The 26,650-nt window shown below is 32.3% G+C and overlaps 1 protein-coding gene across 1 annotated transcript in view; it reads right to left on the reverse strand.

Moving 5' to 3' along the window:
• Positions 1 to 20,351, reverse strand: part of LOC134720551 (maestro heat-like repeat-containing protein family member 1) — a 50,425-nt gene extending 30,074 nt beyond the window's left edge. The window contains exons 1-17 of the mRNA XM_063582871.1: positions 20,201 to 20,351; positions 17,668 to 17,813; positions 16,976 to 17,107; positions 15,419 to 15,581; positions 14,404 to 14,502; positions 13,018 to 13,172; positions 12,183 to 12,323; positions 9,381 to 9,473; positions 8,929 to 9,007; positions 8,521 to 8,634; positions 7,885 to 7,958; positions 6,896 to 7,018; positions 6,356 to 6,460; positions 4,458 to 4,602; positions 3,711 to 3,893; positions 2,688 to 2,743; positions 2,267 to 2,374 (exon numbers count right to left, since the gene is read on the reverse strand). Of these exons, the coding sequence (XP_063438941.1) occupies positions 2,267 to 2,374; positions 2,688 to 2,743; positions 3,711 to 3,893; positions 4,458 to 4,602; positions 6,356 to 6,460; positions 6,896 to 7,018; positions 7,885 to 7,958; positions 8,521 to 8,634; positions 8,929 to 9,007; positions 9,381 to 9,473; positions 12,183 to 12,323; positions 13,018 to 13,172; positions 14,404 to 14,502; positions 15,419 to 15,581; positions 16,976 to 17,107; positions 17,668 to 17,813; positions 20,201 to 20,258 (1,974 nt within the window). The 5' untranslated portion in view covers positions 20,259 to 20,351. The remainder of the gene's footprint in view (positions 1 to 2,266; positions 2,375 to 2,687; positions 2,744 to 3,710; positions 3,894 to 4,457; positions 4,603 to 6,355; positions 6,461 to 6,895; positions 7,019 to 7,884; positions 7,959 to 8,520; positions 8,635 to 8,928; positions 9,008 to 9,380; positions 9,474 to 12,182; positions 12,324 to 13,017; positions 13,173 to 14,403; positions 14,503 to 15,418; positions 15,582 to 16,975; positions 17,108 to 17,667; positions 17,814 to 20,200) is intronic.
• Between the last annotated feature and the right edge of the window lie 6,299 nt (positions 20,352 to 26,650).

Here is a 26,650-nt window from a genome sequence, read left to right on the forward strand (position 1 = left end):
CCTTAAATTTGCTAATTATTTGGCATGAAAGTTTGATTTATTGAAAGGGACTCATAGTTTTCCATTTAATTTTAATAATTGTCTAAGGGGACGACCATTTGATATTCTGGGGGGGGGGCAGGAGGATTTGTTTTTGATCGGTTATTTATTTTTGTAAACTGAGAGGACAGATTATTCATTTTCTGCACTACTGAAGCAAGATTTTTTATTTTCATTAAAGCAAGGGACTGATTATTCATTTTCACAACTATATTTATGATATATTCGAAAACATACAATTTTTTAAATATTTGTTAATTATGAATAATACATGTATAGTCAAGTCATTATGTACCATTTAATCAGAAAAGATCATAATTCCCTGCAGAAATTTTAAGATTCAAGATTTCATTCATAACCTCAGACACATACTTGTGTACAAGAGGACAATATAAAATACATCATTTTAAGATAATACATAGCGATACAGGACAAACGAAACACAAGTACATAGTAATAAGTATATTATAAAAGACAATTGGTATACTTAGATTAAGTATTTTATAATTTTCTTCACGAAATGAATCATTTATATATATCCCCAAGCAATAAACATGCATTGCATACATATATAGTATTAAAGTTAATTTAGTTTACCTAGCCTCTTTCAGAAGTAGTGTGAAACACATTTTGCCGAGCGGAGCGAGGCCAAAAAAATTTTGAAGGGTTTTGGAACTGCTGAAGGCCCAAGAAGCTATAGACCTGCTAAGTTATTTATTTTCAATACATTGCAAGTCAGGTTATTTATTTTCAAACTACCACAGAACAAACCATTTATTTTTGTGATTATCAAGGCTGAGTTATTTATTTTCAAAATCCTCCTGCCCCCCCCCCCCCCCCCCCTTTTCTTGAGAAAACCAATTTTCCATCATCAAAGAGAAGAAGAAACTGCTTGAAATGATTCCCGAACGCTTCGTGATTGTTAAAATAAGTTCAATTCACTCAAAAAACAATTTTAAAACTTGCGATGTTTAAACAGGAAGTTTCAAAAGCACGTGTAAAAGAAGAAATTAACCGGTGAGAGTGGAAATCCGTACATAACATATATCACTATAGTACGACTTTTAAAGCAAAACAGTTTCATCCTTTTGTAAAACAGTCTTAAATATACCTATCACATTAATGTTTGAAGGGTCTTAAGCTTATTCAAACCATATAAGTCAGTATGAAACACCAAAACGGAATGATAATAACCGATTACGTTTTGTAGTTTACAAAATTCTGGACTGGTTCCTGTCAAACTACAACACTTCGTTCGACTGTAGTGGAATACAAACAGAAACCAGTTAGTTTGTAAACTGGTTCCTGGTTGATTACTACACAATGCTCATGCATAATGATAACACAAGCACATTCCAGTTTGTATTGAAATTAGTATATACGAAACCAAGCGCGGTAGGCAGAGAAATCAGGTCGGCAGTTATGGAACAATGACTGCGTCATTTTCCAAAAAAACCAGAAAACTTATGTTTGATTAATTTTTTTCCAACTTTGCCACATAAGGGGAGGTTACTCGAAAGCAAGGGCAGATAATTAACATAATGGTACTTTTACAATAGAATGTGTTAGGAATTTACCAATTTTATTATGTAGCAAGAAAATGGGTCTTAACTGAAAGCATGAAATTAAAGCTATCTTCTTGTATGTTATCTCAAAATTCCTTACACGTTTTTGCAGAAAATTGGGTTTTCCATGCATAATCTATTCAAAATCTGTCAATTTTGAATACCATGTAGAGCGAAAATAAGCCCTGTGACCCATCCTTTTTATTATTATTTTTAAACCAGCATGAAATAAACTTCATTTTGGCAAACTATTAGAAAATTCTATGAATCATAATTTAGACACCCCATTTACCTTAAGTCATTTATACCTCAACTTAAGTATGAAAATTTTCTTCAAAATAATTGCCACAAATTTGTATATAATCTTTTCCTATAAAACAATAATTGCAATAAGATATCTATTATTTCCGAACGGCTCAGGGGATATAAGATACTGGCTTGAAAAAGAGCCATATACCCTTCAAAGATCCAGAATAAAATATATCTATGTCCTTTTTTTTTTTAAAACAATACACCTTATCCCTATTTGTCTGCCATTACTGGACATCACAAACTTTCCAGTTAACAAAATATCTGACGCCGTCATCATGGTGGTATGATGTCAATAGTTCAATCGAAACAGATTCTCAAGTCTACCGTAACAGTATATATAAGTATCTTACCTTTTCGTCAGGATAGTTATTATACATAGGTATCTGTTGTCCAAATACTTCTCCAAGCTCAGCTATCCATTCTTCATTGTCTACTACATCTAAACTTTTACTTAGTAACTGAAAATATAGTCAAATAATTCTATCATGATAATCTTTGGTTCAACAAATGTATGTGTATAAATAAATTACAATTCATCAATCAAAATCATTGTAATGTGTTACATATATCTAGTGGCCATTTCCATAATAGAATGTCAATTTTAAAATACTTGTTTTTCATACCTGAGCCTCCTTATGGGATTTTTGATTATGGGATTTCCTGGCCGTTTTTTTGTAGTGATTATTTGATCACCACACCAAATATACTTGATAATTTGATGATCTATAGGACAATGTATAGGACATGGACACCCCATAAGGGGCCTCATACCTTGAGAGACAAATCCTCCCAATTCTTCTGGTTCCAGGTATCTTCTTTACCGGCATCTAAAATAAAACAATGGAGGTCAGCATCACAATTATTCAATAAATATGTTTAAACTTGAAACAACAATCGTAGCTATTTATAAACTGGCTAGGAACACAATATAAGATGAAGAACGTTAGTTTTACAATTCATAATACAAACAAGAATGTGTCGCTAGTGCAGGGAGTCCCATCCGCACTATCATTTTCTATTTTCAAAGGACCGTGAAAATGTGTTAAAACTTCTTATTTGGCATTAAAATTATAAAGATCATATCATAGGGAATATGTTTAGTAAGTTTCAAGTTGAATGGACTTCAACTTCATCAAAAACTACCTCGGACAAAAACTTAAACCTTAGCAGGACGGGCGAAAAGACAGACGGATAACGGACACACAGACCAGAAAACATAATGCCCATAAATAGGGCATAATAAATGGGGCATAAAAATAATTTGTGGTGAAAAATATTTTCAAAAAGAAACACAATAAACCCTAATTTCAGATACAATGTCTAAGTTCAACGGAAGTCAAGGTTGAATATTACCTGTATGGACTCATTTAATGAATTTTATGTATTTTTTAGTTTAATCTATCACATATATTTATAAACAACAGATATTCCTGAAACTAGATATAAACCTGGTTACTGGAGTATAAGAAAAGGGTGATTGTCTATACATCTTACAAAATATACATAGCTGACTTGTGGTATGGGTTTTTATTATTGTTGATGTAGGGTTACTTATAGTTGCTAACTTCTAGGTCATTTTGGTTGCCTGTGGAAATGTGTCTCATGCTTCATCTTATTTTCATACACATTCACACTGCTTAGTCTTATGTAGATGAAATGTGCATCTGGCGTATTAAATTATAATCCTGGTACCTATTCAAACATACAGGGACTAAGACCAAGTCTCAAATCAATTTATTATGTTTCATTGTTTGTAAACACTCATCAAACAATTTTCAAGGGCAAATAGCTCACCTTCCAAATACTGGATTAGTTTAGGTATAACCGTGTCCCATAGCTCTACCAGATTTTCATTTAAATTAGGAACCAGTCCCTGCATCAATGTGAGTACATGTATCCCTCTGTTTCTACCATTTTGTGGTCGTCCTGCTAGTACCATCAGTCTAGCTATCAAAGCTTCAGGTTTGGGAATATTAGCTGAAAATTTTACAATACTGTAAATTCACAAATTATTGCAATGTTTTTATTATTGCAAAAAATTCAACAGGGTTATGATTGCAATAATTAAAATTCACATTTTGAAATTTTTTATATGAATTAAACAGGATTTTTCTCAGTATCGCAAAAGTTAAAATTGAATTTCAGTCTAAAATAACAAAATCACAATAATAAATGCATGCAATAATTTCTGAATTCAAGGTAATAAATGAAACATTTTTTTGTTAAAGGAAGACTATTAAATGGTTTACACCTAAAGTACTGGGCAGTAGATTATCTTGAATATGATGTAAAACGAAATAATAAATTAATTATTAAAAAAGAATTTATATCCAAATACACTACAGATTTGGTATGATTCATTTTATAATATGAAAAATTAGACGCATCTAACTGGTGAGAGAAATGCTGAAATAACAATTTAGGTCAGTTTGTTACAGCAATAGTAAGCGTTGGTGTCTAACTGAATGAGAGAACTGCTGAAATAGAAATTTAGGTCAGTTTGTTACAGCAATAGTAAGCGTTGGTATATAAATAACTTACCTTGAGTTTCAAAATCTATCTCATAATCTTCTGTTTGTTCCTTCCTTTTCTTAGTAGCCAAGTGAGACAAACATTTACATACTACTCCTTGAGCTTCTGTATATTGTTCAGGGATAATTAATTCTAACAAATATGGCCATAAAACCTAAATATATATAAAATATAAATTGAAACATTTTCATAAACAAGTTTAATAAATAAGTTAGCTGTGTTAGTCAGTATATAATCATTAATTCAGCCCATAGGTTAAAGGTTTGTAATTTTGTGGATTGTTTAAATTGTTGAAAATTATAATGAAAACTTACTTGGGTTCATTCTCAAAAACCTTTGCAAAACACATTAAATGATGTGCCTGATTTTTTAGTAGAATTATAAAGTATAGTCTAAAATTTTCTTCAGTTTTTTTATTTTTTTATTTTTTTTCATTTCTCTTCTTTGCAATTTCTGTTGATCACTGTCGCTGTAATGGAATACTATCAATTCAGAAGTTATTGCTTGCACATGTTATTGCCATTAATGAAGAATGTACAAAATAGGAGAAAAATTATTGCAATTTCACTCTAAATATATATGTATTAGATATCAGAACGGGAATTCCTATTAATGCGGTACTGAACCAGTCACATTATTCACATTAACAAATACAGACAGACAGACAGACAGACAGACAGACAGACAGGAGAACAAATGGAAAGACAGAAAGAAGGACAGATGAAAAGATGGACAGGATAGACAAGAAGACAAACAGAAAGACAGATGGAAAGACAAACAGAAAGACAGATGGAAAGACAGACAAAAGAACAAATTAAAAGACAGACAGAAGGACAAATCCAAAGACAGACAAAAGAACAGATAGAAAGACAGACAGAAGAACAGGTGGGAAGACAGAAAAAAGGACGGATGGAAAGACAGACAGATGGACAGACTAAAAGACAAACAGAAGGACAGATGAAAAGGAGGACAAAAGGATAGATGGAAAGACAGACAGAATGATGGAAAAAAAAGAGAGACAGCCATGGTTGATATTAAGGCACCCATTGTCCTTGACAGGGGACATAACAAGTGAAACTGCGAGCTACTGCTCACTGATGATACCCCCGCCGCAAGTGGATAATATAAATAGTGTAAAAATATGCAAGTGTTCGGTAAACAGGAAGTTGTCGAGTGATGAATCTGAAAACGCATCACAAGGTATAGCTGACTTTTATAAATCCTGAAACCAAATTTCAGAAATCCTTGTATTGTAGTTCCTGAGAAAAGTGTGACGAAAATTTTCAATTTGGCTATCATGTGTAAAATCATACAAGTGTTCGGTAAACAGGAAGTTGTCAAGTGATCAATCTGAAAACGCATCACACGGTATTGCTTAGTTAGATAAACCCTGAAACCAAATTTCAGAAATCCTTGTATTGTAGTTCCTGAGAAAAATGCAACGAAAAAATAAATAGTGTAAAAATATGCAAGTGTTCGGTAAACAGGAAGTTGTCAAGTGATGAATCTGAAAACGCATCACACGGTATAGCTGACTTTTATAAATCCTGAAACCAAATTTCAGAAATCCTTGTATTGTAGTTCCTGAGAAAAGTGTGACGAAGAATTCAACTTGGCTATCATGTGTAAAATCATACAAGTGTTCGGTAAACAGGAAGTTGTCAATTGATAAATCTGAAAACCCATCACACGGTATAGCTGAGTTAGATAAACCAAATTTCAGAAATCCTTATATTGTAGTTCCTGAGAAAAATGCGACGAAAAATATTCATGGGACGGACTGACTGTCGGACTGACGGACAGACAGAGGTAAAACAGTATACCTCCCCTTTTTTAAAGCGGGGGTATAATAAACTTGCAATCATTTCTGAAATAACAGTATTGTTGAGAGTAACGGCTAATCTTACATGTTCCATATCCTCCACTGTGGTTGTCAACAACTGTAGAACATGGTCACACATAGTACGTAACGCTTGGTTAGACACATACTCTGGATCGGGGGACTTTTTACCCTGAAACAAAACAATAAACTGTAGAACATGGTCACACATAGTACGTAACGCTTGGTTAGACACATACTCTGGATCGGGGGACTTTTTACCCTGAATTATAAACAAAACAATAATCATATATGGTAAATAACAAATGGAAGAGTTATGGCTATTAAGAGAGAAAGTTTTAAAATAATTAGAAAAACTTTAGTCTAGGTGAAGAATTTCTATAAGAGAATCTGTTTTGCATTAAATCTAACAGATTGGATTATTTTTCTTTACATTACTAATGTGTCAAGTGACACTAGTTCTACCTAAAAATTCTAAAAGTAGCCAAACAGATAAATTTAGGTATGTATTTATTAATCTCTTTCCAATAGGCAATGAATTATTTTTATTTTTTTAGAGCAGACTGTTAAAACTTAGTGAAGGCTCATTTTTTGAGAGCAGACTTACTGGAGGATCATTTTTGAGTGCCGACTGTTTTATGATGAACTCTATCATTTGTTGTCCTCCTTCGAGTTCTAGATAACCATGATGTGCCATGGCAATTACAACCTGGGCAAATACTTTCTTCAGCTGCAAAGAGGTAGGTTACATTAATATTCTATAATACACATTTAGATATGTGATGCATATACTGATGATTTATTTTAATAACAATGTCACTAGTAATGTTGTATCACCCCGGTCAAAGTTAAGGGGGTGTGGATGAGAGCTTATATATTTGTTTAAACTAACCACCTTTTTTGTGCATTACCAAAGCCAGCAGCAACCAGTAGTCTAGTGCTTGCTGTTAGTTACTGCCATTTATACTTGTTTTTTAAATGTTATTCTGGGGAACAAAATAATCAAAAGTGTTTTTAATTTGTCTGAATATAAAATTGAGAATGGAAATGGGGAATGTGTTCAAGAGACAACAACCAGATCATAGAAAAAAAACAATAGCAGAAGGTCACCAACAGGTCTTCCATGTAGCGAGAAATTCGGGCACCCGGAGGCATCCTTAAGCTGGCACCTAAAAAAATATATACTAGTTCAGTGATAATGAACGCTATACTAATTTCCAAATTGTACACAAGAAACTAATGACTATGTATATATACAATGTCAGGTCAATGTCAGAAAAATAAACAACTTTTTTGTATGAGGCTGAGAAAGGGTGAGGTTCTACCGAGCCCTTCCACAGTTTCTCAGCCCCATACAAAATAGTTGATATTCTTCTGACATTAACATAATATTGTTTCTATACTGCAACTTTTAAAAATAAATTCATAGCTATTTAAATTGTATCACAAATTTCCAACTTATTTTCATCCTTAATTGAACCCCTGACTGTGGAAAAAGAGTTCCATGATGAATTCGACATTGCACAAAATATAGCTGTGTTACTATATTTAGGAAATAAACACAACTAGTTGCAGTATAAAAGCTGTCATGGTTACCTTGTTATTCTGTTCACTGAGCATCATTTTGAGACCAGACACAACTACTTCCTGTTTATCTTGCATGGATTCCGCTAGAAATTAAATAAAATATAAAACATTTAAAATACTTAGAAAACAGAATGGTCATTGATTCTTTGAGTTATTTGTTTTGAAACATTGACGGTAAAGATAGTTATTTGCGACTATACACAATACAGTTTTCTTTATATATAACAGTTAAATTTAACCAATTTGACCCTTACAGTAGCTGAATATGACCTTTTGACGCCTGACAACAAAGGGCATTGCTACCCTCTTTTAGGTACAATTGTAATGTTTCATAAAATTATCTGTAGAGAAATAATTCAGTGACCTGTTGTAAGGCAATCAATACCTTATTTCCAGAATTATCATCATAAATATGTCTGTAATATCAGCCACTAAATTTTAAGTAATTAATCATTAGTTTGGACAAAGTTATTTTCAGTGACCAGAAAAGTACAAATAGGAGATAACAGTATTGAGTTCTAAGCCTAGACAGCATCAATTGGTGATGTCATGGTCACAAATTTTTGTTTGTGTATAGAATTTTAAACATTTACAATTTCATGTATGAAAACAGTTTGACAAGAATGCACAGTTTGGATAACTTACTTGCAGCATTTATAAGATGTTTGAACACTGTTAGCATTCCTATTTTCATCTTCTCATTTCCACTCTCTAGCTTTGATAATAAAATTCCAGTCAATTTACCAGAAAATGACCTGGCTGTAAAATACACATAATCATGATACATAACTATCAAAAATACTGCTAGATCATTCAGTAACTGTTGTTAACACAAAAGTATATGGCAAATCAAAAACATTAAATATCAGTAAGGGTAAGACTCTTTTTATTCTACCTGTAGTGAAACAGAAATTAATCACTGATTTTATAGTCAACCAAAAAATTGTATATCCAAAATTATGCAAGTTTTCCTTAATCCATGAAAATTGGTACCGACGAAAATAAATGAATCAGCAGTAATGGTTAACAGCAATCATTCTTATCTAAACTTACCTATAATAGCCAAACATCTAAGAACTTCATTATGATTCTTTATGCTTTGTGGGTTTTTGTAGTCTGGTGGATTAATGATCTGTAAAAAAAAAAGGAGGGGATTTATTTACAGTCACTTTTTAATCATTCTGTGTTAAAAATCAGTAAAAAACAAATCTGTAAGTCAGACTAACGGGTTAATATGTGTTTTACATTTTAAATTTAAAAGGCAGATTATCTCCCTTGAATCATAATCCTTCCAATTATAATCCTTTTTTAAAATCATCGAAGACCAAAACATGTCAAAGTGATTTGAATAAGGAACATACTAAACACTTCACTAATATGACAAGGATATGATGAAAACTATGCACATGTGAGCAAATTTGTTAAGAAAGGATATAATTTTTTTAAATGCTATGACATAAAACTACATCAAACATCATAAAATATAACCAATTATCATTTCATACTTGTGGGAAAAGAAATCCTAAAACTGTATCCAGGTTTGGTTCTAACACTGTATTCCCTTCTATACAAACTGCATCTAATACACTGCACAATCCCTAAAATAGAAGAAAACCAGATGCTCCGCAGGGCGTAGCTTTATACGACCGCAGAGGTTGAACCCTGAACAGTTGGGGCAAGTATGGACACAACATTCAAGCTGGATTCCGCTCTAAATTTGGATTGTGATTAAATAGTTGACACAGCATAGGTTTCTGACACAGAATGAATGTATTCAAATGAACTTAATTTTTTTGTTTTCTCTTAGAGCAATTCACTATGCTGTTGAATATTAATCCTCTCAAAAAAATGTTTGAAGAAATTTTCTTTTTATTTATGAAATTTCAAATGAGAAAAATTGAACCCAATTTTTTAATCACATCCCCCTTTCCCTTATTCCAAAACTAATTTCAATTAAAATATTCTAATGGAGTTTGCAACAATTACTACTCATTTAAATACATCATAAAATATTAAGATGTAAAAAAACTGCTTGTTATCACTGAATGGTAAAGATTATTTAAATTTATCAGTTGGTAGTAAAAAGTGAATATACATTGTATATTGTATATAACAAAGATTTAAGTTGATTCTGGACAAAGAAAGATAACTCCAATTAAAAAAAAATCTTGCAGATATTTCTTGCTTACTTTACTGGACAAAGAAAGATAACTCTTAATTAAAAAAAAATTTGCTATTTCACAATATTGTGAAATTAGATATTTCTTGCCATTGCACAATACTGTGCAATTGAAAAGACTTGATATTGCACAATACTTACTATAATAATTTTAGATCCTGATTTAGACCAACTTGAAAACTGGGCCCATAATCAAAAATCTAAGTACATGTTTAGATTCAGCATATCAAAGAGGCCCAAGAATTTGATTTTTGTTAAAATTAATTAAAAAAAAATTTGCTATTTCACAATATTGCGAAATTAGATATTTCTTGCCATTGCACAATACTGTGCAATTGAAAAGACTTGATATTGCACAATACTTAATATAATAATTTTAGATCCTGATTTAGACCAACTTGAAAACTGGGCCCATAATCAAAAATCTAAGTACATGTTTAGATTCAGCATATCAAAGAGGCCCAAGAATTTGATTTTTGTTAAAATCAAACTTAGTTTAATTTTGGACCCTTTGCACTTTAATTTAGACCAATTTTAAAACTGGACCAAAAATTAAGAATCTACATACACAGTTAGATTTGGCATATCAAAGAACCCCAATTATTCAATTTTTGATGAAATCAAACAATGTTTAATTATGGACCTCGATTTGGGCCAACTTGAAAACTGGGCCAATAATCAAAAATCTAAGTACATTTTTAGATTCAGCATATCAAAGAACCCCAAGGTTTCAATTTTTGTTAAAATCAAACTAAGTTTAATTTTGGACCCTTTGGACCTTAATGTAGACCAATTTGAAAACGGGACCAAAAATTAAGAATCTACATACACAGTTAGATTCGACATATTAAAGAACCCCAATTATTCAATTTTGATGAAATCAAACAAAGTTTAATTTTGGACCCTTTGGGCCCCTTTTTCCTTAACTGTTGGGACCAAAACTCCCAAAATCAATACCAACCTTCCTTTTATAGTCATAAACCTTGTGTTTAAATTTCATAGATTTCTATTCACTTATACTAACGCTATGGTGGGAAAACCAAGAAAAATGCTTATTTGGGTCCCTTTTTGGCCCCTAATTCCTAAACTGTTGGGACCGAAACTCCCAAAATCAATACCAACCTTCCTTTTGTGGTCATAAACATTGTGTTTAAATTTCATTGATTTCTATTTACTTTAACTAAAGTTATTGTGCGAAAACCAAGAATAATGCTTATTTGGGCCCTTTTTTGGCCCCTAATTCCTAAACTGTTGAAACCAAAACTCCCAAAATCAATCCCAACCTTTCTTTTGTGGTCATAAACCTTGTGTCAAAATTTCATAGATTTCTATTAACTTAAACTAAAGTTATAGGGCGAAAACCAAGAAAATGCTTATTTGGGCCCTTTTTGGCCCCTAATTCCTAAAATATTGGGACCAAAACTCCCAAAATCAATACCAGCCTTCCTTTTATGGTCATAAACCTTGTGTTAAAATTTCATAGATTTCTATTCACTTTTACTAAAGTTAGAGTGCGAAAACTAAAAGTATTCGGACGACGACGACGACGACGACGACGACGCCAACGTGATAGCAATATACGACGAAAATTTTTTCAAAATTTGCGGTCGTATAAAAACAATAAAGATTCAAATACAGTATATAGATAAACTAGACCTGATAAACTACTCAAATACACTTCTTTAAAAATAGGAATATGAATTCAAACATTAAATTCAAAGGGTCATAAATGATTTCACCTTAATTTTACCAAATAAAAATGAATACACTTCCAAGTTCTTATTATTTTAAAAATTTAAACAATTATCTCCCCTTACAAAGTTGTTTATTATTGTCATTCTTCTTTGGAACAAACAAACTAGTTCAAAATCCTCAAAGCATTTTTGATCTATTTTACTTATCAGATTTGACCTTAGCTTATAACAATCTAAACTTAGAAATAATCATAAAGTGTATGGCTATCTTTTCTGTATGCAGAAATTATCAAGTCAAGATGAGCTATTGTTCACTTAATTTGCAGTTTCTGAGAGAAACGCAGAAAATATTCCATAGAATTGATTGGTAGCCAGATTTGATGCAGAATACCCCTCCTTCAGAGCGGGGATATGGTAAATTCTAATATGCGTACCTGGGTAACATGGATAGGTTCTGGATGCTTTTTGTACAATCCTAAAATAACCTGTAGAATTTTTGGTAATTGTTCCTCCAGTTTATCTCTGGCCATTAAATGGCACATGTTTCCTATAGCTTCAACAATAGCTACTCTTAACTGAAAAATAATAGACAAGTTGATTAAAGAATTTCATTTGATACATGAAGATTTAATCTCTAACTGTCAATTCATTATTATTCTTTGGATACCAATTTTCCTGGATTTCATGGGTACAGGGAAACACTGAAATCAAATGTTCAACAAATAACAAATTACGGTATGCTTAAATGCAGACATATAAAAAACCACAAAAAACAAGGTATTTTAAAAATAAAACTGGAACTCAACATCATGTTACGAGAACCAGAATTGCTCCTTACCGCTTTATTTCATGATTTTAGTTCGATTATTGTGTTATTTGATCTTACTAGCATTTTTTTTTCTTAGTTGATTTTTTAATATTCAACCTTAAATTTACGATTTAAAGGCATATTGTGCATTATAACTTACCTTTAGTATAAGATAAATTACAAACACTAGATAGTATGACTGGACCTTTTAATATTATTTAAACATGAAGACTTGAGATGAAGACTTGAGAACTAAGCTTATTCTATACAGGCATGAACTAAGGCAACATATGGTAACTAAACGGTGTTAGTCCATGCAAGCATTATAAATGTCATTTGGTCCCTGGTGGACACTTGTCTCCATTAGCAATCATACCACATCTTTTAATTACAAACAAATAAAAACAGTCCTTTTTTATGTGCTTCATTTCAAAGCACCTCTGTTACCGCATTTTACCTACCTTCATTTCCTTAGTGATATGTAACCAGGAGTTAAACAATACATCAAAGGCTGATCCTATTTCCTGTTCAAATCTTTCCTTTGATACTGAGGGGTCTGGGGCCTTGTCAGTGTTGGCACAATAGTCTATGATTGCCTCACTAAATTTTGATATTGCTGGAAGAAAAAATAATTATGAAGTGATGCAAAATATTTCTATCATACATGTACATTCAAATGTTGTTTTAGTTCAGTTGTTGTCATTTGTTGATGTGTATTCATAATTTTTCTTGTTTCATGTTTTTTATTATATATTAAACAGTTTGTTTTCCCAATTGAATTTGTTGGGCCCTTTATAGCTTGCTGTTCATTGTGAGCCAAAGCTTCATGTTGAAGACCATACTTTGACCTGTAATGGTTTACGTTTACAAATTTATATGTTCATTGGACCTTGAAATTGGGATCAAAACTCTAATTTGGCATTAAAGTAAGAAAGGTGTGTACTAAGTTTAAAGTTGATTGGACTTCAATTTCATCAAAAACTACCTAAACCAGAAACTTTAACCTGAAGCAGGACAGACAGATAGACAGACAGATGAACTGAAGGACACACCAACAGACGCACAGACAGAAAAAAAAACATAATAAAAAAAAATCAAAAGGGAGATTGAAATAAAGTCCCTTCCTGCTCATTCTACTGATGCAGAAAAGGGGTTTTCTGAGATGAAACTTGTAAAGAATAATTGGCGATCAAAATTGCGTCCAACTGTTTTATCAGATCTTTTATTCATTATGTTTCACACTGAAGATATAGCATCATTTGATCCGGTCCCGGCTATTGAAATGTGGAATATTTCTGGACAGCGCTCCAGACGACCTAGTCAGGCACCATATGGTTGTCGTGAGGATTGTGATGACATGGAAGACAATGTTGATATTTTTTCTGTCCTTGATCCTGATTTTGATAAAGAAAATCATTGAGATTACCAAAGCCTTTATCAAAATCAGAATAAAGACTATTCCTTTGTTACTGTCTAACTTATGTAAACGAAAACATCAAAATTAAACATCTGTCATTTATATTAGTGTTTGTCAAATTTATGTCATTTTTGCAGGACAAGTAGATTTGGAGCCTGACCAGTAGAGTTTTCAGTCCAGTGGTCCGGCTGGCCCGTACACAAAAAAAGCTTAAATTCGACCCCTGGGTGAAGGTCTTTTAAAATCTACTAATATCTATGGTTAAAGTTTTTGAAATTTTTATAACTTTCTTACACTATCCTTGATTTCTATCAAACCTTGACAGAAGCTGTAGATGCCGCCAACCAAGATGTAATGTAGGATTGCTTTGTCTCACTTTTTCAACAAAAGTTGAAGGCTCAACAATAAAATGTCATATAACAGTAATTACCTGATGAAAATACCCATCTCATATTTTCATGTTTGGCCATCCCTAACATGGGTAACATTGTTCCTAACACTGCAGTCAAATGTGGAACCATTCCATACACTGAAATACAAATACATCATAATTACTTATATCACAAAGTTTTAAAAAAATAATACTTTTACCTTCAAAAATATTAAAGATAACCAAAGGGTATTTTTTAACATCACTATGTTAGCAATAGTGGAAGGTGTGTAGCATTCCATTCATTAATTTGTGTTATAGATTCCTTACAAATAATAGAACAGTCAGTTTTTTGTACTCATACTCCAAAATCAACCAATCAAAATGCTGGATTTCATGTTTCCAGCATGATTTTTGTGCTCCAAGCACTGAGCAAAGTTTTGTGACTTCAACTACTTCAGATCTCATCCAAACTATCATCCCTTTTTCTCTGTGCAGTGAAGTTATACAAACTGTAAACTTAAAATATTTACAAGGCTTAGGCAATGAAAAATTTATTAAGTCTAAAATTATTTAAAAAGAGACATGTAGAGTGGGGTGCTCATTTTCGCCACAAGTTTCCATGTTTTCTGCCCTTTATGTTTAGGCCTTTATGTGTCTAGAAAAATAATTGTGTTAATCAAAATCAAAATAAAATAAATTAAATACAAATATTTGTGTGAATATCCAATCCCTCATATTTCATTTTCACATACACAAATTAAATATCTTTTCTTACATAAAATATATATGATTGATAAACAAATAGTACTATTACTTATATACTCTAAACCAATATATTATAGCAGATACTTTTTTGGCGTTTAGTACTTATCATTCAACTTACTGACTATTCATTTTCATAAGTTTCTATAAATTTTCGTCATCTTTTTTCATGATTGAAGACATACATTTTATGTATTGCAACAATTATAATTCAGGTTATTCTTTAATTGTATGATCAAGAAAGTAGATCACTCACAAAAATTAGTTGATCTACATTATAAAATTTGATTTACAAATAATTATTACCTACCATTAGATGTGGCTAAGTTTCCTATGGTTTGAATCACAAAGAAATGAGGTAAAATTCCTGGTTGAAATCTTTGTAACATTTCATCCATAACTTCATCACAAAATCTGGCTCCCAAGGAAACCAGGACACCACTTGCAGCTGTTTGCCATTCTGGCATTACTTCCTATTATCAAAATGGAAAATAACATTTCAATAGCAAGATTTCTCCTCTTTCTTTATTTTTACAATGTTGAGTCTGTTTTGATAAATTCTTTTAAATATTAGGATGATATAAGTTAGCAGTTACAAATTACAATATGGATAAGTTGATACATTTCCTTTCAAATATGTTCATGAAACTGTTAGGGTCCCTGCTAAAAAAAAATTTGTAAGGGTTCCGCGGAACCCAGTGTCTCGCCTATTTTTGCTGTAAATCTCAGGCTCAACATCAATGAGGAAAAAAATCAATAAAAATATTCCTTTTGTTACTATTTTATGATTGTAAGAAAATCTAAGTCCATTTAAAACTAAATTACAGAAAAAACGGAGTAATCTTTTTACAAACTTTACTTCTGGATACAATCTTATGATCATAAATAAGCTTCTGTCCAAGTTTGGTACAAACCCAGGATAGTTTAAGAAAGTTATTAAAATTGTAAAAACTTTAACCACAGAGTGAATGTAATGGTTCCCCGCAGAAATACTAAGTCCATTTAAAAGTAAAATATGGAAAAAATGGATTTAATTATTTACAAAATTTACTTCTGGATACTATCTTATGATCATAAACAAGCTTCTGTCCAAGTTTGGTACAAACCCAGGATAGTTTAAGAAAGTTATTAAAATTCTAAAAAATTTAACCACAGAGTGAATTTAATGTTTCCCTGCAGAAAAATCTAAGTCAATTTATAAGTAAAATACAGAAAAAATGGAATTTTACTTTTACAAAATTTACTTCTGGATATTATCTTATGATCATAAACAAGCTTCTGTCCAAGTTTGGTACAAACCCAGGATAGTTGGAGAAAGTTATTAAAATTCTAAAAACTTTAACCACAGAGTGAATGTTTTGTTTCCCCGCAGAAAAAACTAAGTCCATTTATAGTAAAATACGGAAAAAATGGAATTTTATTTTTACAAAATTTACTTCTGGATACTATCTTATGATCATAAACAAGCTTCTGTCAAAGTTTGGTAGAAATCCAGTATAGTTCAAGAAAGTTATTAAAATTTCAAAAACTTTAACCACAGAGTGAATATTTGTTGACGCCGCCGACGCCGACGGAAAGTAGGATCGCTTAGTCTCGCTTTTTCGACTAAAGTCGAAGGCTCGACAAAAACATAAGTTTGGAACCAGAAACACATACACCTTTGGGGGTCTAAATGCATTGTTCTTCTGATAAATGGTATTTTTTCAGCCATTAATGAGATCATAGTCTCAAGAACAGCCTCCCCCCCCCTTTTTTTCTCTGATGATATTTACCTTTGAAACTGTCAGTTCCATAGCAGCTTGTTTTATGACATCTATAGCTAATGGTGGATCTCCTCCTCCCCCCTTTTTTCTCTGATGATATTTACCTTTGATACAGTCAGTTCCATAGCAGCTTGTTTTATGACATCTATAGCTAACGGTGGATCCAACTCGCTCAGTGTCTCCTTTATTATCCTTTCCATACATTGTAACAACACGACTCTGTGGCCAGTTTGAAGCTAAAAGATTTTAAAAAAAAAATATTTTTCAATGTCTGATATTGTTTTATATAACAAGATCTAAATGTGTAAAGTTTACGATCAATGAAAAGAAATGTTTTAGAAATTTGCTAACATGTTTAATCCCCCAAAATTCTGTATGTATGTGCCTGTCTTAAGTCAGGAGACTAATTCAGTGGTTGTAGTTTGTTGATCTTTTACATATTTGTTTTTTCATCAATTATTTTATACATTTCAATGTTGATTTGGGGTCATTTATAGCTGTATGTGTGGTATGGACTTTGCTCATTGTTCATGTTGTTGAAGGCAATAATTCAAAGTTTTGTATAAATGATAACGAAAAAGCAACCATAACATCATAATAGAGCAAAAAAATAACACCATCATAGTTGGTTTTTTTTTCAATGGTTTAAAAAATACAACTCTGACAGCCATATTTTCTTAGAACTATATAATTTTATTCTATTTCAACAATTCTACTTATTAATTTAACTTATCAAACTGCTGTGACAAAAATGATATATCATTCATTAATAACTGTTTAATATATAAATAATTACTTTGTTGTGCTTCTTTAGGTAAGAATATGCAGAGCTTAAGACAAGTGCTGGCCTCTTTTTTCCCAGGTCAAACAAAGCATCACAAATCTGGTCCCTGCAATCTGCTTCCCTGTCGTAGGCAGCATCAATCATGGCCATGGCCAAGTCTTAAACAAATCAAATAAATTTAATAAACGCACAATCATGGCCATGGCCAAGTCTTAAAGAAATCAAATAAATTTAATAAACACACAATCATGGCCATGGCCAAGTTTTAAACAGAGCGAATAAATCAAATAAACACACAATCATGGCCATGGCCAAGTCTTAAACAGAGCAAACTAATCTAATAAACACATAGTGATTTGACAAGGAAATTTGTTTTTAATATGCAAATTTGCCAAATGACATCAAAAGAAAGCTATAAAAGGATCCAATATCCAATCAATAGACCACTTTTGAGTTGTGTCCTTCACTGGAAAAAATGACAATTTTGTGCACATTTGTGACGTCATTTACCAGATCAAGAAGATCGCCTGTATACCTGCTCTATTAAAGTTTATCAAGCATCTTTGTGATCATCATTATGCAGGATAAACTAGAAATAACATTTGTTCTGTAAGTGCATGAAGTACTTAAACACAATTCCCAAATGACAGCAGTGCTCATTTTCAATTACAAGACTTAATTTTGCCAATACAGTATTTTAATTTTTTCAACCAATTGCTCAAGTGACAATACCCCTAAACCCACGAATGAAGTTTTTGACGGATATGCAATGAACTTGAAAGTTGTCTATTCAGTTTGTCAAATTCAACACAATCACATCTCCAAGATGATACAACAGCATGCCACCACATCTCAAATTGTATTCTCCTGTAAATACTCTACCAACATTCTGCATATGCACCATATGTATGCATGTGTTTGTTTTGTGTTATTGTTACATGTACATAGATATAGGAAGATGTGGTTTGAGTGCCAATGAGACAACTCTCCATCCAAATAACAATTTAAAAATTAAACCATTATAGGTTAAAGTACGGCCTTCAACACGGAGCCTTGGCTCACACCGAACAACAAGCTATAAAGGGCCCCAAAATTACTAGTGTAAAACCATTCAAACAGGAAAACCAACGGTCTAATCTATATAAACAAAACGAGAAACGAGAAACACGTATATATTACATAAACAAACGACAACTACTGTACATCAGATTCCTGACTTAGGACAGGTGCAAACATTTGCAGCGGGATTAAACGTTTTAATGGGACCAAACCTTCTCCCTTTTTCTGAAACAATAGCATAACATCACAACATATAAAAACATACGATAAAATATCAATTAGCAGACTTAACTCAATCAAAAAACGTATGATTACACAAAGAACGAATAAATTTGATCTGCGATATCTGAATACAAATGCACAGTTAATTAAATATTAGAGACAAACAGTCATGACCAAAAGGCTATCAAATAAATTCAAACACACTGAGAAATATTTAACCAATCAATGTTCACTTTAGAAAAAAACCGTTTTTTTATAATCTTGAAGTTTATACAAATGTTGTAAGAATAAGTGAAAAATTGAAGATATTACAAATAATCAAAGCTGGTATACAGCCAAGATCCATATAAATAAAAAATGACAAAAAAGCATTATAAACAGTATCAACAGGTCGAATTAACAAGAAAATACGATTTGAGAGTACTCGCAGTTACTGACAGCTAGTTAAAAGCCAAAACCAATTAATAGTAAAAAATCATGCATCAGAGACTAAAATCGACTAAAACACATCACAGGGATTTAGTATTTTAACGTCATTAATAGTCAAAGAAGACATGACTTGTGCAATGCCAAAAATAAATGTATCGACAGGTAGTAGTATAGTGAAGAGCGACTTCTATAGAAATAAAAGTTAACGTGGCTGTGTCCCCTATACATCTCATCTCAAAAGATAATGAAATTTAGTTATGTTTTAATTTGCTAATGACAAAATCAATATTAGTGCCAATGTGAACTATATTCAGAGATCTAATTACAATATTGGTACGATAACCCTTACTTATAAGTTTGTTCAAAGGTTCGATGAGTTTACGAGGATCACATAGTGATTTACATGTATGTTTTTAAAAACTGCTATGTTTATGTCTGTTAAACATTTTATAAATAATTATTGCTGAAAAAAAATTGTAGCATAATGTTGATATTCATTATTCTGCCTCTGAAGAAGGTTTATGAAAGACCAATACCATAATTTCAGCTTAATATATATGTTCATCAAATCGTGTGTCTTTGGCATTGCCTACTTTTTATTTGTCATCACTTTTTGTGGTATTATTGGAAAAAAGCCTATGAAAAATATCCATCAGAGTTAATGCTTGTTAATATGTGCAAGTATACAAATAAGGGAAATAGGTATTTGACTTCAAACTTTTCTGCAACCGGATGAACATCAACTGAAGGCATTTTACATATCTGTTTAGAGCCTAGAGGTGCAGAGCCACCTGGAAAATCCCTTTCTTTTCCAATATCAAAGGAAATACTGTACCGTCAACTTGGCCACCCGTATTCCGAATTGCATCATCGTCTACTCCAGGCATTATCATGGAATGACATTCGCTATAAAACAGAAAAAAAACTCCCCTTAAATAATCAAGCAAACTTTCAACATCATGTGACTGTGTTTTTACAGAATAATACTTCCGGTTAGGGTTGCACTAATGACAGGATGATTGCCCGGATAGTGACAGGACGGTTGACCGGACGACATATAAATAGTCATAACTTTTTTGTTATCCGATAGATTTGTTTAATATTTGTAAACCTGAAAGATATCAAACTATAGTTTATGAAAATAAATAAAAAAGAGAAAAAATAATTATTTTTGAGCAAAAAAAGTTGACCGGACGGTATTCACACTCGCCAATATACGCTATATATATATTCAACTGGTCGACGACAAATGTTAATATCTCTTTTGTTTTATAATATTTGTCTATGAAACGCCGGAATCTGTGAGATTTATAAATATATTATACGAAAATATAAACTTGATTGCCAAAAAAAGGGTTTTTCTCAAAAAAAAGTTGACCGGACGGTATTCACCCTTGCCGATATACGCTAAATATATATTGAAATGGTCGACGACAAGTGTTAATATCTCTTTTGTTTTACAATATTTGTCTATGAAACTCGGGAACCTGTGAGATTGAATAATATATTACACAAAAATATAAACTTTCAAGTAAAAAAGAAAAGAAATCTGCAAAAAAAGTTGACCGGACGGTATTCACTTTCGACGATGTACGCGTTGATTATATTGAACTGAGCGACACAAAAATGTAAATATTTTTTTTATAAACAATATTTTTTCATAAAACGGAGATATTTGCGAGATAAATAAATATATGCTATGAAAATATAAACTTTATGATAAAAAAAAATATTTTTCTTAAAAAAAAATTTGACCGGACGGAACTAATATTCGCCGATATATGCCTTAATAATATTAAATTGATTGACACAAGTGTTAATATTAATTTTTTTTACCATATCTATCCCTGAAATTTATCAACATTGGAGATGAATAAATATATTTTACGAAAAATTAAACTATATATTTAAATAATAAAAAAAAAAAAAAAAAAATTGACCGGACGGATTTTACATTCAATTGATATATATATGCCTTAAATATATTGAACTGATCGACACAAGACTTAATTTCTCTTCTTTGGTTATATTATTTTTAATAGCAATATTTTATGAAAAAAATAACCTTTAAAGCAAGGATTTATGTAGTTAAAAATTCTTCTTTATAGTTAATAGTTTATATTACTATCGAATAAATGAAATTGTTTCAATTTGTTCAAATGGTAAAAATTGGCGGCAACAAATTGTTAACCGACCCCTTCCGTCTGCCAGAATAATTCTGCCCCCTGCTCACCAACGGGGAGGTGGAAGTGGGAATTTCGAGCAGGATATACCTTTTATTTCAAAATTACATCGTCATTACAAAAAAACAAATGTGGTTCATTCACAAAGCAAATACAGGAAACAAAACCTTACATTTAGCACTATCACAAATAAAATAGCACCAACAAAACATAAAACTGTTTACATTTGAATTCAATTAAACACTCTTAAACTGTTATTCACGATAAGATGAACACTATTAATCCAAACACAAATTCATACAAATTAGACAGTTGAACGGTGTTCATCACAGAGCCAGTCCCCTAAAACATTGGCACAACTCTGGTGAACCCACTTGCTGCAAGTGACACGTCCTCGTTTGCCTTCACATCCAAACATATTTTCCAATATATCAGGCTTACCACAAACACAGCTACATTCAATCTTTCTTGTGCGCATCTTGACTGAGTCAGCACAAGAATTTAATGATTGAGGGAATTTAGAAAAGAATCCCAGTTCAAGGCATTTAATCAAATGCTCTCTCATACCAGTTGGTTCAAAAGCTGTTTTGTTTTTGAAGTTGAAAGTACCTCCATTAAAGCAAAATTCAAGCAAATTTGCTATGGAGTAAACCCCACAATCATAACCATTTGGCTGACGTTGCACTTCTGGGAGTTTAATTGAAATGTGCTTTTTGCCGTGACCATAAATAACTTGGCCAGGGATTTTTGGGACAAGTTTTTATCTGAAGTTTTACTGGACATGGAGGAGCTTTCTGTCCCCTCTGAACTATCAGAAACTAATGGTAATATATTTGTCCCCTCTATTTGGGAAGGCGCTGTGATATTTTCTTCAGCAATGGGACTAGACATGGATGGGTTTTCTGTCCCATCTGAAGTCTCAGATACTAATGGTAATATATTTGCACCCTCTATTTTGGAAGACTCTGTCTCTACTGAGACATGATCTTTAGAGCATGTGTCTCGAACATTATCTATTTCTGACATAACATGCTTTACAATGTCAGCAGGTTTCACCAACTGCTTTGGAACATTGATTTCATCTTTTGGTATAGAAGCATGGTTAAATTTGGTTCTTAATGTACAGTTACCAATGCCAGCCAAACCCCTTTGCACCTCATTGATATAGTAATTCTGCAAGTAAAACATGCTAAGCACGAAGCAGTCAACTGGCAACTCTCTATATTTATTAAGCCGTTTTATTACTGCATTCATGCTTTCACATGCATTATTGGTAATGCCAGAATATGGGTCATAAAGGTTTTGGTATTTATCAATTACCCATTTGCCACTGTGAGTAAGAATGTCCTTTTCCATCTTTTCAAAGTATACTACTACCGGTTTTGACCACTTTCTGATTAATTCATCTTTTAATGTCATATACTCTGCTTCAGAGTCAGACCTTAGGAGTTCTTTCAAATGTGAAACATACAGGGCTGTGTTTGACTGATCAGCGCCCATTTGTTGGAGATTAAATTTTAAATCTTTTATTAAATGATTCCAGCACATAAGAACATCACAAGATGGGAAGTTCTTTCTGATTGCATTTACAAGACCAATCTCCCTATCATTTACGAAAGGGACTGAGGTTTTGTTTAATTTTGGAAATGACGATGCAACGAATTCAAAGAAACGTGCATGTGTCTTCTCCTTCTTTCTACTATGTATCAAGAAAGCTACAGGCATTATAGGTCTATCTTCAAAAATTATATTTCTGAAAACTAATGGTGAAACAAAAAAGTCTCCACACTTAAAAGTGGTATCATAGAAGAAAACAAACGGAACATCATCTTCAGTGTTAACATCAAGTAACTGGTTAACGATTGAAATCATTTCTGGCAAAGCAATGATTGAATTCAGATCAGGGAAGACTGTCACCTCATGGATGAATCCATCCATATGATATGCCAAGAGCAAAAGGTTATATATATCATCTTTGCTCAGTCTTTCTTCCTCATTGACTTTCCTTACTAGGTTCTCAACTTGTTTCACATTTCTAGCATTAAGAACCCCTTGGTGTTCACCAGAAAAAAAACCTTGAACATAATATGCCAGTTCAAAATCCGAATAATCCTTCTATAAATATTATAAGATATATTCTACTTCATCTACAATTTTGCACAACAACATAAGATATGAACATTTAGGTACGTACATGTGTATCCTTTCCTAAGCGTGTGAACCCATACATCGATGATTCCTCCTGTTCTATACCAATCTCCATAGACCACTCAGTTAACTGTTCGAATAATGTATTTCCTGGTCGTTTGATCGGCGTTGCAAAAAGTTGAAACACAGTTAAAGAAATTTGATGACATGCAAATGGAATACCTTGCAGATCAGATGTTTTATCATTCGAAAAAGACCATAATACTAACCAAGCAATCACACCAATGTGTTTTGATTTTATATTTTCAATGTCTAAATATGTAACAACTTTACGCCAGCCATTCTTCATCGGATAACCTAGGTTTAGACGGGGCTTATGTTTACAAATTTTTGTCTTAAATTAATCTCAGTTATGTTATATTATCAAATTTAAGGTAGCAATTTGCCATAAATACACCAAATTTTATGAAGGACGTAAACACATGAAAATGTAAACAACTGAAGATAACCATTCGAAGATATTTATATAAATTGTGACCACCAGCTACGAGGTTCCGGACAGAGACATGTATATGTAGTATAACGAAATCAGAGATCATGGTATATTTTAATTAGATTGGCAGTTATACCAACTCTGCTTATTTGTATGGCCAAAAGGACATAAGATATTAGCATGCAAATCCATGTATGGACAGGTTTATCTTAGTGTTTTAATAATCCACAAAGTGACAGTTAAAGAATTTTGTGTTATATATGTTAGTATTGAAGAACTGACTACTGAGCTGATTATACCCTCATAGACTCAATAGTCCATCATCAAGCCTGAAGGGTATCGTCACAGTACTATAAAAAATAAATTAACAACACTTTAAAAATGTCTTGCCTCTGATGTGCCTTTTGAAATATACCTTCATCAAGAACGCCTAAAACCGAATATTTGAAATCTAAAGTTTTATAAGAACCGAAACAGTTAAAGAGCACGTAATCCAAACAGTCAGTATGGAAAGTGCGAATCGAGAAAACATTTATCATGTGAAGTCGTGGTATTTTTTAATATGAAATTGTATGTATGCAGAACCTTTAATCGGAACTAAACACATTTATTAAAAAACAGTTGTTGGCATGACGCGGGCTATGTTCTTCTCATATATGTTATGATGGTATGAAAGTAAACTCCTATAACGGGAAGGATTGTGCCAGATATTCATATGATGAAGACATAATCTTTCAATCAGTTTAATTGAGGTCTGGAGCTGTCATGTCAGTTAACTGCTAGTAGTCTGTTGTTATTTATGTATTATTGTCATTTTATTTATTATCTTTAGTTACATCTTCTGACATTAGACTCGGACTTCTTTTTAACTGAATTTTAATGTACGTATTGTTATGCGTTTACTTTTCTACATTGGCTAGAGCTAGTGTAGGGGGGTCTCATAAACATGTTTAACCCCGCCGCATTTTTGCGCCTGTCCCAAGTCAGGAGTCTCTGTATAATTTAAAATTAGTTTCTTGTGTTCAATATGGAAATTAGTATGGCGTTCATTATCACTGAACAAGTATATATTTGTTTAGGGGTCCGTTGAAGGACGCCTCTGGGTGTGGGAATTTCTCGCCGTAGACCTTTTGGTGATCTTCTGCTCGGTTGTTTTTTCTATGGTCGGGTTGTTGTATCTTTGACACATTCCATATTTCCATTCTCAATTTTATTAAATGTCATATTTAGCTTAGAATTAAACTTTTAATTGTAAAACACATATTAAACGTTTATATTCAAGACATGCGTACATTTAATGTGTTTAGTTGATATAATTCTAAACACGAGATTTCAGGCATGTTACATAGATGATCGTAGAAAAATAAAACTTACTTTAAGTAATCATGGAAAAGAAAAACGAACTGAAAATCATGTGGTTACTTTCCACATTTTAACCTTTTGATTGCATTGTTTGGCTTTTTTAATCTTCATGCATAATTCGCCGATAAAATTGCAATACTATTACATCACATATAGATTTTCAAGATATACGAGGTCGAAAAATGTTGGTGTAGATATTGGTATCTCGCCTCTACACAGCAATGCAGGCGTGTTCTTTCCAGAAACAATTTGGTAATAATTTGTGATAAAGAGGTAATTAAGGTTTTTATTTTAAGGAGACCACTAACGATAAACCAATGGTGATTTGGCATGTATTTGTATTAACATTCATTGGCATATTTTTATTATATGGTGAAAGGCTAAACAATTCAGGAATATATGGTAGCGGTTTTCTATTCGTTTGTTGTGTTTGTGCTTAAATTTTTCCATTTGATAAAAGACTTTACGTTTTGGTTTTTCCTTTTGAGTTCGGTATTTTTGTTACTTTAGTTCAGAGCTTTTGATTAGGTGAGATGAAGGACACCCATTGGCAATATGTCAATTATATTTGGTATACTGAAAAAGAACAACGTACTTGATGTGGGCAACTGTAGAACAATGTACTTGATGTGGCCAACTATAGAACAATGTACTTGATGTGGCCAACTGTAGAACAATGTACTTGATGTGGGCAACTATAGAACAATGTACTTGATGTGGGCAACTATAGAACAATGTACTTGATGTGGGCAACTATAAAACAATGTACTTGATGTGGCCAACTATAGAACAATGTACTTGATGTGGCCAACTATAGAACAATGTACTTGATGTGGCCAACTATAGAACAATGTACTTGATGTGGCCAACTATAGATCAATGTACTTGATGATGGCAACTATAGATCAGTAACTATATTTCCAGCCATTTCAAAATTGTTCGAACGAGAAATTTACAACCATCTTGTCAAATACTTCAACACGCAATTTCATCCATACGCTTCTGCTTTTCGACCGAAATACGGATGTCAAAAGTATTCTACTCCGAATCATCGAGGACTGGAAAATAAGACTTGATCAAAATAAATTTACTGGCTCAA

The sequence above is a fragment of the Mytilus trossulus genome, chromosome 6 (assembly GCF_036588685.1).
Source record: "Mytilus trossulus isolate FHL-02 chromosome 6, PNRI_Mtr1.1.1.hap1, whole genome shotgun sequence".
Lineage (NCBI taxonomy): Eukaryota > Metazoa > Mollusca > Bivalvia > Mytilida > Mytilidae > Mytilus > Mytilus trossulus.